Source organism: Plectropomus leopardus, chromosome 3 (genome assembly GCF_008729295.1).
Source record: "Plectropomus leopardus isolate mb chromosome 3, YSFRI_Pleo_2.0, whole genome shotgun sequence".
In the NCBI taxonomy this organism is placed as follows: domain Eukaryota; kingdom Metazoa; phylum Chordata; class Actinopteri; order Perciformes; family Serranidae; genus Plectropomus; species Plectropomus leopardus.
The window spans coordinates 37,590,761-37,606,658 of record NC_056465.1 but is presented as its reverse complement, the minus strand read 5'-3'; the positions used below and the strand labels follow the sequence as shown (position 1 = coordinate 37,606,658).

General features: G+C 40.8%; 1 protein-coding gene across 1 annotated transcript in view; it reads left to right on the top strand.

Moving 5' to 3' along the window:
• apc2 (APC regulator of WNT signaling pathway 2) overlaps nucleotides 1-10,751 on the top strand; it is a 56,544-nt gene extending 45,793 nt beyond the window's left edge. Inside the window, exons 13-14 of the mRNA XM_042483799.1 lie at nucleotides 2,745-2,959; nucleotides 3,883-10,751. Coding sequence (XP_042339733.1) covers nucleotides 2,745-2,959; nucleotides 3,883-9,433 — 5,766 coding nt within the window. The 3' untranslated portion in view covers nucleotides 9,434-10,751. The remainder of the gene's footprint in view (nucleotides 1-2,744; nucleotides 2,960-3,882) is intronic.
• Nucleotides 10,752-15,898: the final 5,147 nt, after the last annotated feature.

The following is a 15,898-nucleotide window of genomic DNA, read 5'->3' as shown; positions in this document are numbered from 1 at the left end:
TTCCCATACTATAGCCTTGCATCTTCGGTCATTTTTTCAACATCCAAATTTATGGTGTTTTTGGCCCTAATTGCAACTTTCTTTGCAATGGCATGTCTCGACAGGCTATTTAATTTGTTTTAAAGTGGTTTTCAGCTGTTTTTGGGACATGTCATTTTTGACATTTTTGCCATACTATAGCCTTGCATTTTGGGTCATTTTTTGGACATGCCAAATTATTGTGTTTTTGGCCCTTTTTACAACTTTCTTTGCAATGGCATGTCTCGACAGGCTATTTAATGATGAGTTTTAATGTAGTTTTCAGCTGTTTTTGGGACATGTCATATTTTGACATTTTTGCCATACTATAGCCTTGCATCTTCGGTCATTTTTTGGACATGCCAAATAATGGCGTTTTAGGTCCTTTTTTTACAACTTTCTTTGCAATGACATGTCTCGACAGGCTATTTAATGAGTTTTAATGTAGTTTTCAGCTGTTTTTGGGACATGTCATATTTTGACATTTTTTGCCATACTATAGCCTTGCATCTTCGGTCATTTTTTGGACATGCCAAATTATGGTGTTTTTGGCCCTTTTTACAACTTTCTTTGCAATGGCATGTCTTGACAGGCTATTTAATGAGTTTTATTGTCGTTTTCAGCTGTTTTTGGGACATGTCATATTTTGACATTTTTGCCATACTATAGCCTTGCATCTTCGGTCATTTTTTGGACATGCCAAATTATGGTGTTTTTGGCCCTAATTGCAAACTTTCTTTGCAATGACATGTCTCGACAGGTTTTTTAATGTGTTTTTTAAAGTGGATTTCAGCAGCTTTTTTGGGACATGTCATATTTTCACATTTTTCCCATACTATAGCCTTGCATCTTCGGTCATTTTTTGGACATGCCAAATTATGGTGTTTTTGGCCCTTTTTGCAACTTTCTTTGCAATGGCATGTCTCGACAGGCTATTTAATTTGTTTTAAGTGGTTTTCAGCTGTTTTTGGGACATGTCATATTTTGACATTTTTTGCCATACTATAGCCTTGCATCTTCAGTCATTTTTTTGACATGCCAAATTATGTGCGTTTTAGGTCCTTTTTACAACTTTCTTTGCAATGACATGTCTCGACATTCTATTTAATGAGTTTTAATGTAGTTTTCAGCTGTTTTTGGGACATGTCATATTTTGACATTTTTGCCATACTATAGCCTTGCATCTTCGGTCATTTTTTGGACATGCCAAATTATGGTGTTTTTGGCCCTTTTTACAACTTTCTTTGCAATGCCATGTGTTGACAGGCTATTTAATGAGTTTTATTGTCGTTTTCAGCTGTTTTTGGGACATGTCATATTTTGACATTTTTGCCATACTATAGCCTTGCATCTTCGGTCATTTTTTTGGACATGCCAAATTATGGTGTTTTGGGCCCTAATTGCAACTTTCTTTGCAATGACATGTCTCGACAACTTTTTTAATGTGTTTTAAAGTGGATTTCAGCTGTTTTTGTGACATGTCATATTTTCACATGTTTCCCATACTATAGCCTTGCATCTTCGGTCATTTCTTCAACATCTCAAATTATGGTGTTTTTGGCCCTAATTGCAACTTTCTTTGCAATGGCATGTCTCGAGAGGCTATTTAATTTGCTTTAAAGTGGTTTTCAGCTGTTTTTGGGACATGTCATATATTGACATTTTTGCCATACTATAGCCTTGCATCTTCAGTCATTTTTTTGACATGCCAAATTATTTTTTAGGTCCCTTTTTACAACTTTCTTTGCAATGACATGTCTCGACATTCTATTTAATGAGTTTTAATGTAGTTTTCAGCTGTTTTTGGGACATGTCATATTTTGACATTTTTGCCATACTATAGCCTTGCATCTTCGGCCATTTTTTGGACATGCCAAATTATGGTGTTTTTGGCCCTTTTTACAACTTTCTTTGCAATGGCATGTCTCGACAGGTATTTAATGAGTTTTTATGTCATTTTCAGCTGTTTTTGGGACAAGTTATATTTTGCCATTTTTGCCATACTATAGCCTTGCATCTTCGCTCATTTTTTCAACATGCCAAATTATTGTGTTTTTGGCCCGTTTTGTAGCTTTTTTTACAATGGCATGTCTCAACAGGCTATTTAAATGTAAAATTATGGTGTTTTTGGCCCTTTTTACAACTTTCTTTGTAAGGGCATGTGTTTACAGACTGTTTAATGAGTTTTAATGTAGTTTTCAGCTGTTTTTGGGACATGTCATATTTTGACATTTTTGCCATACTATAGCCTTTTTATAGCCCTATAGCCCTATTTTTGTTCTTTTTTTTGACATTGCAAATTATGGTGTTTTTGGCCCTACTCGCAACTTCCTATGCTATGGCATGTCTTGGAAGGGTATTTTATGTTGTTTAATTTTAGTTTCCAGCTGTTTTTGGTACATGCCAAATATTGCTCTTTTTTGTCATACTGCATCTTTTTTCATTTTGGTGTTTTGGCCCTTTTTTCAACTTTTCTAACTTTTTATTTTTAATGACATACTATACTATACTACACTTTGACTTTTTTATGTTTTCATTATACTACTCAACATTATTAATGTTACATTATGGCTTTCATTTTAACATTTTACAAAATTTCAGTCTTACCTGCAAAAAGAAAATCCAGCGAGACTTCTTTCTCAATGATTTTTTCATCCAGGTCTAATGAGTGTTAGGTTTTTTTCCATGTGTTTAATTTTTCTTTTTCTTTTCATCTGGTTTTCCAGGAGTCAACTTTGAAGAGTCTCCTGAGTGCTCTGTGGAATCTGTCTGCTCACAGCATCGACAACAAGGTGGCGATCTGTTCAGTGGACGGGGCTCTGGGCTTCCTGGTCAGCACACTGACATACCGATGTCAAACAAACTCGCTTGCCATCATTGAGAGTGGGGGAGGAATCCTTCGAAACGTGTCAAGTCTGGTCGCCACACGTGAAGACTACAGGTCAGTTTCTGAAACCCAAACATATACTGTAATATAACTAAACAAACGTCAAATATTAAAAATTACAAATATTTTTTTCTGGAGCTTTAAACTTTATCAAACATGTATTTTTCTATGTTTTTGACCATTTATTACCAATTATCTATTACTGCATATCAGATCACAACCATATTTAGATTGTTTTCTTACCTTACATTACCCCACTGGCCTCCATTCATTTTCATACAGCATTGCAGAGAACTCAGTTGAGATACCGTTTATGTAGCATTAATGATTATAATTAATGGAAACCAATAGATGTTTGGAAGGAAGGAAAAAACACACCAAATGATATAAGAAATACATTTTTAAAAAAGCTATTGCTTGTTTAGAAAAATTGTAGTGATAGATTGGTAGTAAAATGGCATAAAACATGGAACACCACTGACACAAATGGCCAAAATATTAGTGGGGAATTCATATAAAGATACAAGAAAATTACCTGAAAGGCTACAGAAAAGAAAAGCAATACATAAAATGTTTTATTTTGTTGAATGAATATATAATGATTAGATTTATGAATAAAAATTTCTGGACATTTTTCTCTAATTTTTTTTATTAATATCATATAATGCCCCTCCAGTAATTTACAGGTGATTTTCTTATCATCTTTTACCATTGTTTTTTGCAAGTTGTGGGAAATTTCTTTCCAAGTTGCTTATTGACTTAATATATATAAAAAAAAAATAATCAAACCAATTTTCTTAGATTTCAGAGGTTTAGACGCTTGTAAAAGGCGCCTGAACATAGCAGAAGAAAACTAATGACGATCCAGGTGTTAAAGGGTTAACAAAAAATTTAAACAGCATTGATTTGCTTCAGCTGGATGTAATAAAAGTATTATGTAATGTATTAAAAATGTCTGTTGCTTTCTTACCTCACAGGCAAATCCTCAGGGACCACAACTGCCTCCAAACTCTGCTGCAGCACCTGCGCTCCCACAGCCTGACTATAGTCAGCAACGCCTGCGGGACTCTCTGGAACCTTTCTGCCCGAAGTCCCAAAGACCAGGAGCTGCTTTGGGACCTCGGGGCAGTTAGCATGCTGCGCAACCTCATCCACTCCAAGCACAAGATGATAGCCATGGGCAGCGCTGCAGCTTTAAGGAACCTCCTCACCAATCGACCCCTGAAATACAAGGACGCTGCTGTCGTATCCCCTGGCTCCTGCATGCCTTCACTCTACATGAGAAAACAGAAGGCTCTGGAGGCGGAGCTGGACGCCAAACACTTAGCAGAGACTTTTGACACCCTTGAGAAACAGAGCCCTAAGCACCTGACCCTCAACAAGCCACTCCGGCACATTGAGAGTCTGGCAAAGGATTATGCATCCGATTCTGGTTGTTTTGATGATGACGAGGCACCCAATGTCTCCAGTAGCCTCGACACTGGGAGCTTCTCGATGCTGTCCATGTTCCTCACCAACTCTAACTTCCTGCAAAACCAACCACGTAAGAGGGATAGTGAGCCTGAGAGAGACATAGACATGCCTCAGACGGTCGAGAAGAGGCATGCACCTCCTGACGATGTGGTGTCCGCCGCTGCAGAGAAGTTAGCCAAAAAGATCACCAACACCGTTGCCAAGATCGACAGGTTAGTGGAGGACATCACCATGCACACGTCCTCGGAAGACAGTTTTAGCCTCAGCTCTGAGGACCACCTGGCAGACTGGCCTTACGGACTGGATGAACTCAACGAAGCCCGAGCGAAATCATGTTCCCCCTGCCGTCTCTCCGATACAAGCAGCTTGGCCCACAGAGAACGCCTCAGTCGAGCCCATGCACTCTTGCGCCTCAAAACTGCCCATACAAGTGTGTCGACAGACAGCCTAAACAGCGGGAGCACCAGTGATGGATACTGCGGCAGCAAAGACCAGGTGCGACCTGCTCCAACAGCTCTAATGATGCAACAACGACCCAACCAGCTCGATCTCAAAGTGGCTCATCAGGACTACCTTAATGTTGGACCTGCTGTCCTGAATGAGACTAACCAGCAAGATATTCCCGAAAGAGATTCTGTGGACAACAAAGATGTGAGAAATCTAGAGCTGAGCAACACAGACGCAGAAAAGAACCAGGATCAACCTGTGCAAACGCCTGTTAGCGCATCGACTAAAGTCTCCTCTGATGTCAGCATGACCTCAATTAAACTGTCCCCCTCTTATCAACAGGTCCCACTCATTCAGAGTGTGGCTAAATTTGGTGTTGCAAAGACAGCAATCAATGTCCACGCTGCCCAAGCGATGAGGAGGCAAGCGTGGGTACCTACTGTGATGACTGGGGGCAGTATTACAAAATTTTCTCCAATGACTTCCACTAGAAGCCCAACCATTGGGCAGATGGAGACGGTCCAGAAATACTCGGTGGAGAACACCCCAATTTGCTTCTCCCGCTGCAGTTCACTGTCCTCCCTCTCTTCTGGTGATGGAGCGCTGGACGGACAAAGTGAGAACGAGCTGGAGAGCGACTCTTCATTAGAAATAATTGAAGTGGAGGATGGAGAAGTGGTAAAGAGGGCCGAAGAAGATGAAACTTTGGAGGATCTGAGTGACAGCCAGCTGCTGATGACTGACTCAAAAACCTTCCCCAGCAAAGAGACCAATCCCATTGAGATTCCTGGTCCTGCCAAAAGGGAAAAGGTGTTCCTCAGAGGGGCTTCACCAGCCATACTTGAAGACAGATCTCCATCGAGTTCATCTGAGAACTACATCCATGAGACGCCCCTGGTGATGAGTCGCTGTAGCTCAGTCAGTTCATTGGGCAGCTTTGAGTCACCATCTATTGCCAGCTCAATCCAAAGTGATCCATGCAGTGAGATGATTGATGGAACAATAAGCCCAAGTGATCTCCCTGACAGTCCAGGGCAAACCATGCCTCCAAGTCGGAGTAAAACCCCATGCTGTGTTGAGTCAAATGGACCAGAGACGCAAACCACAGGAATTGCAGGTCAGTGGGAAAGCAGCCTGCGAAAGTTCATGGAGATTGCAGACTGCAAAGAGAGGTTTAACCTTCCCCCTGACCTGGACACAATGATCTACTTCACTGTGGAAAAGCCCACTGAGAACTTCTCCTGCGCTTCGAGCCTAAGTGCTCTTCCTCTTCACGAACACTACATACAAAAAGATGTGGAGCTGAAATTAACCCCCCTACTTCAGCAAAAAGACAAAAATCTTCCTTTCCCTGACGAGGATGAGCAAGGATTCGACCATGGTGAGAGATACAGCGAGGGCAACTCAGACGATGACATTGAAATCTTAAAGGAATGCATCAACTCAGCAATGCCCTCCAAGTTCAGAAAAGTAAGACCTTCCCTGATGACCACCATCCCTCCACATATTCTTAATTCCCAGATCCGAAAACCAATACATCTTCCCGTGTACATGATGCTTCCAAATGGCAAAACCCAAATGTGTCCTGGGAGGAGAATTGTCATCCCACAAAAGGATTCGAAATGTGATGATTCATCCTTCACAGATTCTGCGGAGGGTACACCTGTCAACTTCTCCAGCACAACATCGCTAAGTGACGAAACACTTCAGTATCCGGTGAAGGACAGGGGGGCGAAAGACTGCACAGCTAAAGGCATAAACAAACAGGAAGTTCTCGACGATGAGGCAAAGAGGATTGAAGACTTGAGGATATTCTCACACTTCCACAAACCCAACAGGATGAACTGCCCACCTGAGGTACAAATGAACCGAACAACCAAACACATCATTCCCACTCAGAGGGTGCTGATGCAGAGCAAAGAGGTCACGGACAGAGTGGCAAACCAAAGAAATCGTGATCAGTCTCCCAACCAACAGAAGAAAAGGCAAGGTCAAGGCCTGGTCAGGAAACTGGAACTGCCCGTCATAAAGCAGAACACAGAAGGTAACCTTAATGTGGGGTCACAAAAAGGGAAAACAATCTTTCGTCAAATGACACATTCTTCAGAGGACAGTAACAGCTTCTATGGTGATGAAAATGAAAAAGATGACGGAATGAAACGGACAAGCAGGAAACAGATCAGGGAAGCAAGTAGGAATACTTTATCCCGGAGCATGACAAATATTGGCAGGATTGATAATTCCCAAGCAAAGCCCAGAGGATTTCACCGGATAAAACAGAATCTGATTAAGGATGAATCTCTGGCATGTTACTCCCTCAGCTCCTCGCTTAGCTCACTGAGTGACGCCGAGTTTGAGGATCATAAATCAAAAGCCCAGCAAATATGGTACAAAAACAGACACAACAAAACACTGAATATGATGAAACAGACGAAGCCAATGAACATTCACAGTCAGTACGAAGAGCCAAGCTCGCCAAGCTCTGTCAGCATGGATTCGGAGGATGACCTCCTTCAGAAATGCATAACATCTGCCATGCCCAAGCAGAGGAGGAAACTCGCTGCAAGGAAGAAGAAAGCAGAAAATACCCAAAAACAAAAGACGTCCGATGGGTGGAACATGGATGAAGAAATGGATAGTGATGATACAGCATGGGATAAAGATTCAGACCTCAACAGTGTTGAATGGAGAGCCATACAAGAAGGTGCCAACTGTGTTGTCACTGGGCTGCAGGCATCAAAGTCTCAGGAGCCATCCTCCGAAGAGACTGAATCAGTCCTGTCATTCATGTCGACATCCAGCTTTACACCCAAAGAAAGGAAGTTTGCGAAAGACAAAAAGGCAAATAAACCCCTCGACTTTGCACAGCGCAAGCCCGTTCCAAATTTACCAGTCGTTTTCAGAGGCAGGACAGTGATCTATACACCGAAAAAAGAGACTGCGCCATCACAAAGACCTCCTCCCAGAAAAGCACCAACCAAGACAGATGCTCCAAAGAACCCAAACCTCGCTCAGCATAGATCAAAGAGCCTTCACCGATTAGGTCGCCCCCAGGACATTGAACTGTCTTTGCCAAAGAGGAGCTCTACTCCACCTCCAAGGATACCAAAAAGTTCATCCTCTGGATCCTCACAAAGTTCTACACCATCTAAACAGTCCCAGAAGAAGATAACATCCCCAATTCAGACATATAAATCCGTCCAGAAGAAGACTGCCTCACCAGCGAGTAGCCCGCCAGCTAGTAGCCCCCCTGAAAGAAAGGGACGTTCCCCTGTTGTGAATCAAAATGAAAAATCCCCACCACCCAAAACCCAAAAGTCACCGGTTCGAATCCCTTTCATGCAAAATTCAGTCAAACCCAGACCTCTGTCACCTCTGGTAACTAACCAAGCAAGCACCAAACAAACCAATCAGGTCAATGGGAAAAGGGTGGCCCCTGGCAATCGATATGAACTGGTCAGGATGACTTCTGTCCATTCAAGTGGCGGTGAGTCTGAGCGCAATGGATTCTTGAGACAGCTGACTTTCATTAAGGAATCACAGACCGCACTGAGACGTGATGGCTCTGCACGCAACATGCCTGGATCTCAAAATGGATCCCCCCGCAGAGCAGTTCCTGGAGCTTCGGCTGTCTTCCTTTGCTCCTCACGCTGTCAGGAACTAAAGGCAGCTGTGCAAACCCCAAGAAGGGTCCAAGTAAAAGCTCCAAGACAAGCACAGCAAGTCCAGAGGCCAGACCAAGGCCTTCAAAAGCAGTCTACGACCCTCTCTAGAGCAACCTCCAGTGAAAGGGACCTATCTGCAAGGCGCCCAGCCAGGAGGACCAGCTCTGAAAGCCCCTGCAGGGTTGCTCAGCGAAACGGCCCAGGCAGAGTCTCCGGAGCCAGGCAGCAACAAGACAAAGATACCTTTAAACGTCACGCCTCATCACCAAGCATTAACATACTGAGCCGAGTGACCAGCCGCTCTTCCCTCCGTTCATCATCATCTGATTCGAGTGGAAGAGCGAAAAGCGAGGACGACACTAAAAAGAAAGGGCAGAGATCTGCATCCCGGCTGAATGACAGAGTCACCTGGAGGAGGATCAGGGATGAAGACGTACCTCAGATCTTGAAAAGCACTCTGCCAGCCAATGCACTACCTCTGGTGCCTTCTCCTGATGGGGAAAAGCCAAAGCTACCAGCTCTTCCAGGAAAACTGCCAACTATTCTACTTGCCTCTCGCAAGACGAGTGATGCAACAGTCCAGACAGAAGACTTTCCGAACAACAAGACCAACTCGAGCACTTCCCCAGCGGTCGAAACGGCTCCAGTGATCTCAGAGGAAGTGGCGCGATTAGCACTCCTCAGAAAGATCAGCGCCGCCTCTGGGACTAACCTTCACGATGGAGATTCAGACGCCTCCCTGAGGAGCCACAGCACCGTCTCCACAGGAACATCAGACAACCATGTGGGTGGAGTCGTCCATTTCCGTCAAGGATCCCCCAGCAAGGCTGCCCGAATCACTCCATTTAACTACACCCCCAGCCCTATTTCCTGCTGCCCGCAAGACACACAGAGCCAAGCAGACACAATCGATGAGAAGCCAGGGGAAAAGAGTGAGTCATAGGACGTTAAGTGGATTAGTGGACGACATTAATGACTCTACTGTGTTCCTGAATGAACCTCAGCACTCAGGTGGACGGAGTGGGAGTGTGCTGGCCCTTTACCTCGGGTACTGACCCTTTACTTTCCCCATATACTGCATTCAAGTTTTTCTCTTTCTTTCTTGAACAATTGATTACAGCTTCCATCTACCATTCATACAGGATTGGATGTATGCATTGAGACAGAACTGATCATCAATAACTTTTAGAGATGCACTTCAGAGAAAACATTAAACGGAAGTGCATCATTTTGTACTTTTTTTGTATTTGTAGAATAATCATTGCCTGGTAGAAATGTAGTGAAAACATGAAGACAATGATTTCAGCACATAAATCATCATCGGTCTCCTGGACTGACTCGATAAATGAACAATATTATGCAAACTTTTGAAGGATTACTCAGCTGGACTTTTAACCTGAAGAGGTACAAACTGCGGCAGACTGTTGACAGACTCACACAAAGGACGCAAACACACTAACATGTAAAGTATTTTTTACATACAGTACTTCATCGCTTTGGGCCTTTGCCTCACCACTCACTGAATACGATACACTGTTAGCCTTTCCCGATACGTGCAGAGGCCAACAGGGTTGGGGGCAACATTTGTGATAAAACTTCTCTTCAAACTAATAGTTCAATCACATTAATTCCATTTGTCTTGATCTTTCAACACTCTACAGACAAACACCAAGATTATGTTGTGATCTTGGACCGAGATTTCTATATGTTAACAAGATGAAAATTTAAAAACGATTAACTGATAAAAAAAATAAGTTAGTTTGAAACAATGTTGTATTGTGAGTGCACAAAAAATTAATTTGAGGGAACTTATAAACTACTAATTTGAGGGTTTGGAGTTGGGGATATGGATAAAATTATAGAAATCATTTTGACGTTATGAAATTGATGTAAATTGTGATAAAAGTACATTTTATGTTAAAAAATAACAATTGAAAAGCTCATTGTGGAAAAAAGTAAACGGACAAAAAAATGTCAGTTTCTTGCATATTTAGATAATTGGATATCTGACAATTTAAGGCAGTCATACTGAACTTACAGCCAAAGCTGGCCTCTGATAGGGCTTGTTGATCAAAAAATGTGCCTGTGGAGGATCCCACACACCCCCGACAGAGGTCCTTGCTAAGACCCTAATGTCTTAAAATCCTAGAAACATCCTAAAATCAGAGGAACGTCCCAAAATTCAAGAAACGTCCTAAGATCCTAGAAAAATCCTAAAATCCAAGAAATGGCCTAAAATCCTGCAAACATCCTAAAATCTGAGAAACATCCTAAAAAAAATCCTTGAAATGTCTTAAATTGCGAGAAACATCCCAAACAGTCCTAAAACCCAAGATATGTCCTAAAATTAGAGGAATGTCCTAAAATCGTTCAAATGTCCTAAAGCACAGCAAGTTGAGTATCCCTGATTTAAGGTATTTAATCGGTTACATTTAATCTTCCCTCAAAGTCCAATCAGTGATTTGCAACATTTCCTACAATGACTGAAAACAGAAAACATCCACCTCACTTATTATAGACAACATTACAGATTTGCATGATATATAATCTCCCGACTGTGGGAATGAAATAAGAACAATGAACTCTTAAATTATTAATTTGAGGGTACGATTTATCACAAACGTTCAGCCCGACACCCACTGGACTCTAGTTCCATCACTGCTGCAGAAAATATAGCAAATCCCGTCCTTTTCCAAACTATCAGCTGATTGTGAGTAACTCTCCTGTACTCGTTGTCTTAATCAGTATTGTAAATAACATGCAGAATATACAAAAATCTTCCAAGCTTCCTGGTGGGCAAAAGAATCTGTGTTGCTCCCTGACAGCATGCTAATATATTCACTGACTGTATACACACCTGTTAACATTGTGGACGAGAGAGGACAACGAGGCTCAGAGCTCAGACGCTTTCTAAAGCCAGGCGAGAGCAGCGCCAGCCGTCTGTGTTCAGGAGCCGCACACACCTACGATGCTATGAACTGTCAGCGTGGATGAACTCGATGCTGCGGTTCACCTGATGACGCTCTGTGTTTGCTGCTAGATTCAGGCACTGTTTGCTGTTTGAGTATTTCCTGTCGAGAAACAAAAAAAGATTTGATTCAGTGACGGTCGGGCTTCGAGTCAATGGACGCGTGTCCGCACAGAAGTCTTTATAACGTGTTAATATCTGCTTAACTGTGTTGCTGTAAAAGTAGTGATAGGCGGAGAAGTCGTCGGATATAAAAGACGACGAATCTCCTCTGTAGTCGTACCATCAGTCTCCATGTGTGCTCGCAGACAGCAGAGTGCTGAACGGAGCCAAGGGGCTGTTTCTTCAGAAAAACACGGTTTTGTATTTACCAGCCTGATGTATTTCCAAAGCATGTTTTGAGTGAAAAAGCCCAGGTAGCTTCTGAATGCAAATCTTTGGAGATCTATTGGCCATTTTCAGATAAACAAGTGACACACCGTCGAAATCTACTGGATCTTCTGTCAAACACTCATCGGTTTTATGTGGGTTCAAATAAGAGTGGAAGATTTTGTTCAGAAATCACGTCAAAGCCTGTGGTTGTATGTTTCCGAAAACGTTTTTGAAAAGAATAAAATAAAATCTGCAGAAAATTTGTGCAAAAGTTCCACTGACAGCTGGGGGAAAAAACTGCTAATTCATTCAATTTCATCTTATTTTCTTTATGTGTAAAATAGGCTTGGGCGGTATCACAGTATTACAGTATACCAGAGTATTTTGAAATCCCCAAAACCGTGTAGGCAGGTGCTAGACAAAAAGAAAAGCAGTCAACAACGTGAAAAAGTCTGCACGCTGCAGCTCCTTTATGTGCAGCTTATCGACAAACTCAGCCCCCTTATGTATCAATAAAGTGCACGTCAGAGCTACAGTGTGCTGACTTTTTTCATGTTTTTCAGTGAATACAGGCGCTCTTCTTCTTGTTAAACTCATTGTAAGTAGTGCACAGCATGCACCACCAAAGCTCTGTATCTGCATTTTATTTAAATGGTCGACAAAAAAAGTAACTACTATAAAAGTGCAAGGAAAGTGTCAGCATGGCAGGAACTTTTACTTTGTACAACCTCAAGGAGATATTTTTATTTATTCATTTTATTTATTTAAATTTTCACCTAACTATTTAAAAAATGTCGCAGGGGACTCGCTGTATATGATGTTGAGAGTTTTAGTTTTGATTAAACATTTGTTAAAAGCGCTTTAAAACAAAGTTTTGTGTTGGAGTTTGTTATATTTCAAATACTAACTATTGACCGAAATATTTTCATTGTTTTTGTAAATGCTTATCAGTTCCAGATATTGGTGATCAGCCTCATTAAACACCTTCTGTTACTTTAAAAATGGCGATATACAACCACAGAGGTGATTTCTGAACATCGGTTTGAAAAGTCAAAATCTTATTTGAGCCCAGCGCTGAGGGCGTGAATTTGGATTTAGAAGATTTTTGTGTTTGATAGTTCAGATTTTAGGAGGAGAAACATTTTACCGGCCCCTAAAAGCAAAATCAGGATGAAAAGAGGTGAAAGGTAGCGAGACGGACGGGGAGTTTGTCTCCGTGTTTAAAAGCCATCAGACGGTCCGGGAAGTTAGTCCGCCCTCTTCGTCGGCGGCCTCGTTCACGCCGAGTCGGGTTTAGTCGAGTTCATGTCCGAACGAAAGCAGATTTACAGCTTTAAATGTCTTTCTTTGTGCTCTACAGTTAATGATTCCCAATTCACAAACCAAGGCCCTGTTTACGTGTTTACTGGTATTTTTAAAAACGTCCACACAAACCGAGTTTTAGGTTGCTAAAATGTTGATTTTTGAAAACGTCTTTTAAATGTGCAGATTTTCTTCAAAACTCCAGATACTGTGTTCGCCGAGTAAAAAAAAGTATAACGGAGCGTTTGGAAACGATGACATCATCTCCGCAGTTTGTTTTGTTACGTTTTGTTTACAGCATTCGGTCTAAAGTACGACTAAACTTTAAGTTATTATTGTTCGTCGGTCCACCGATGAGCGGAGGCGTCTGCTGCGGCCGATATTTGGTGAGATTCAGATTGTTGTCGATGAAAGGAAAACTTTCACATTTTCAGAGCATCACTGAAGCTTTTTAATGAAGAATTCAATTTAGAATTCAATTTAAAATCAATTTTATCATAACCAAAAAACAACACAAAAAAACACGATATGAACTGTCATAGGTGATGAGGGGCAGGGACAATTTTGCCCAAATTTTTTTGTCACATAAATAAAAAAAGTTGGATAATCTACGTAAAATGTTGGTTTTTTTAAAATTATTTATTTTAAACACTAATGCCTGTTGACTTTGTGGCCTTGATCTGTAACTTTTTTTTCTTGTAAATCAAGTTTAATCACGTGATATTAAAAAAAAAATTAAAAATTAAAAAATCTTGCAAAATTACAACTTTATTCTTTTAATTTTTTAAAATTAAATTAAGATTTTATCCTCGTAATATCATTATTTTTCCCCTCAAAATTACTACTTAATTTCTGTAATATTACAACTTTTCTTTTTAAAATCTTAATCTCTTTTTAATATGGCCCAAATCCCGCTTCTACGAGTGTAGAACAGATCTGACCTGACTTTCGCTGGTGACTTTTCCGTGTCTGAGTCAGCTGCTTTGTGCTTTTAGTGTTTGCAGACGTTTTTGTGCTCTTGTGTGGACGAATATTTTGTTAAACGAAGGACGTGCAAACAGATTTTTTTTTTTAACGAATGTGAAAAATATTGAATTTTAAAAATACCAATATTCCTAAAGACAAGACAGGGCCAAAATATCTGAACATTCTGGGTGTTAAATTAACGAGAATATTAATGTGAATTAATCCGTCATCAGATATGAACATTTTTGTTTGATGGACATGATTATGCGGCGAGCTGATCACAGCGGCGGCGAAGTCGCAGCCTGTCGTGCGTGAACGACGCCACAGAGGAGTCACGGCCTCATGTGAAATAGGCGACGCAACAGAAGTGTGTCATGATTAATGTTTTCATCCAATAAAAAAGTGACGTGTTTCATGAAACCGCCGTGTCGACTCTCCTTCGTACAGCTTTCATCTAGATTTTTAACAATCATCTTCCAGGACTTTCCAGGACTCTGAGGCAAAGTTTAAAGACCGAATATACTCTGAAATGACCATCGATACTTTTTCATTATTATATAACTGCTTTTTAAAACATATATATATATTTTAATACATTTATAACAGGGTTATAAGGGAGTATTTGGAGTATTTGAATATAACTTAGGGACTGTTTGTTAATTTATGAGGGGGTGCAAAGGGGGGGTGTCAAATAGTTTTTTAATCACTGGGAGGCCTTTGGAGGCATGTTTTTCCCTTTTTTTCATTAATTTTTTGGGGCAATTTTTAAGACTTTTAAAGATTTTTTTTTTTTTTAATTCAAATGTTTTAACAGAGAAGAAGGACATTAGTTTTCTGTAAAAATCCCAACAAATGTTTAAAGAAGGACATTTGGCCATTTTTTTCAAAAGGGAGGCGTTTTAAATACTTGTGTTTTTTATTTTGGCTTTAGGGGACGAGGATGCGGCTTTAAATGGTGTCATTTTGTATTTATTTTACTGATGATTTTTTAAGAAAACACAAGGGCACGTTTTGTTTTTGGTTGATTTTTAAAGAAAAAAATGCCGTCCAAACCCAAGGACACTTACAAAAAATGATACATTTATATCTTTTGATTATTAACTTTCTGACGGTCCTTGAACACATCATGTGTTATTCTACAGGTTTGGGAAAAAAATTCAATGACTTCTAAAACTTTCAGGGGATATTTAGTCTTCCTTATCAGGCCTAAAAATTACTTTTTGCAAATCCTACGACTTTTTCACGTTTTTCATGAACAGGCGCAAAACAAATCTACAGGAAACATGACGTCATCAGCGTGGTGAGTTTTATTTTGGTTCAACTGTGACACGTTCACTGACACCATGTTCATAACAAACGAGTTCAGACTGAACATGAAGCCACTTTTCGAGGTGGAGCACACAAAAACGTAAAAAAAAATAACAAAAACGTGTTAATGATCAGCTACGGGAGCAGTGAACCCTGCAGTTAAACCCGTGACGGCGGCTCTTTACCAGCAGATGGAGCCATTTTCAGCAGCTTCACTGAGACTCAAAGCTGCAGAAAAAGTTCTGCTCGTCTCTAAACCAGCGAGAGTTTAAACATCTGCGTAATCTGGAATATTTAGGATTTCATGTTCAGAAAATAAGAAGGAAAACCGAAATAACACGGAACAAACACTCGGTGAACTTAAAAGAAAAACTGACTTCACGTTCAGTTTGAACACGTCGACACGAATCTGATCAGGAAATTCATCAAAACTTCAACATTTCTGTTTATTCACTGTGATCACATTCTCAAACCACCAGGAGGCTTTAACTC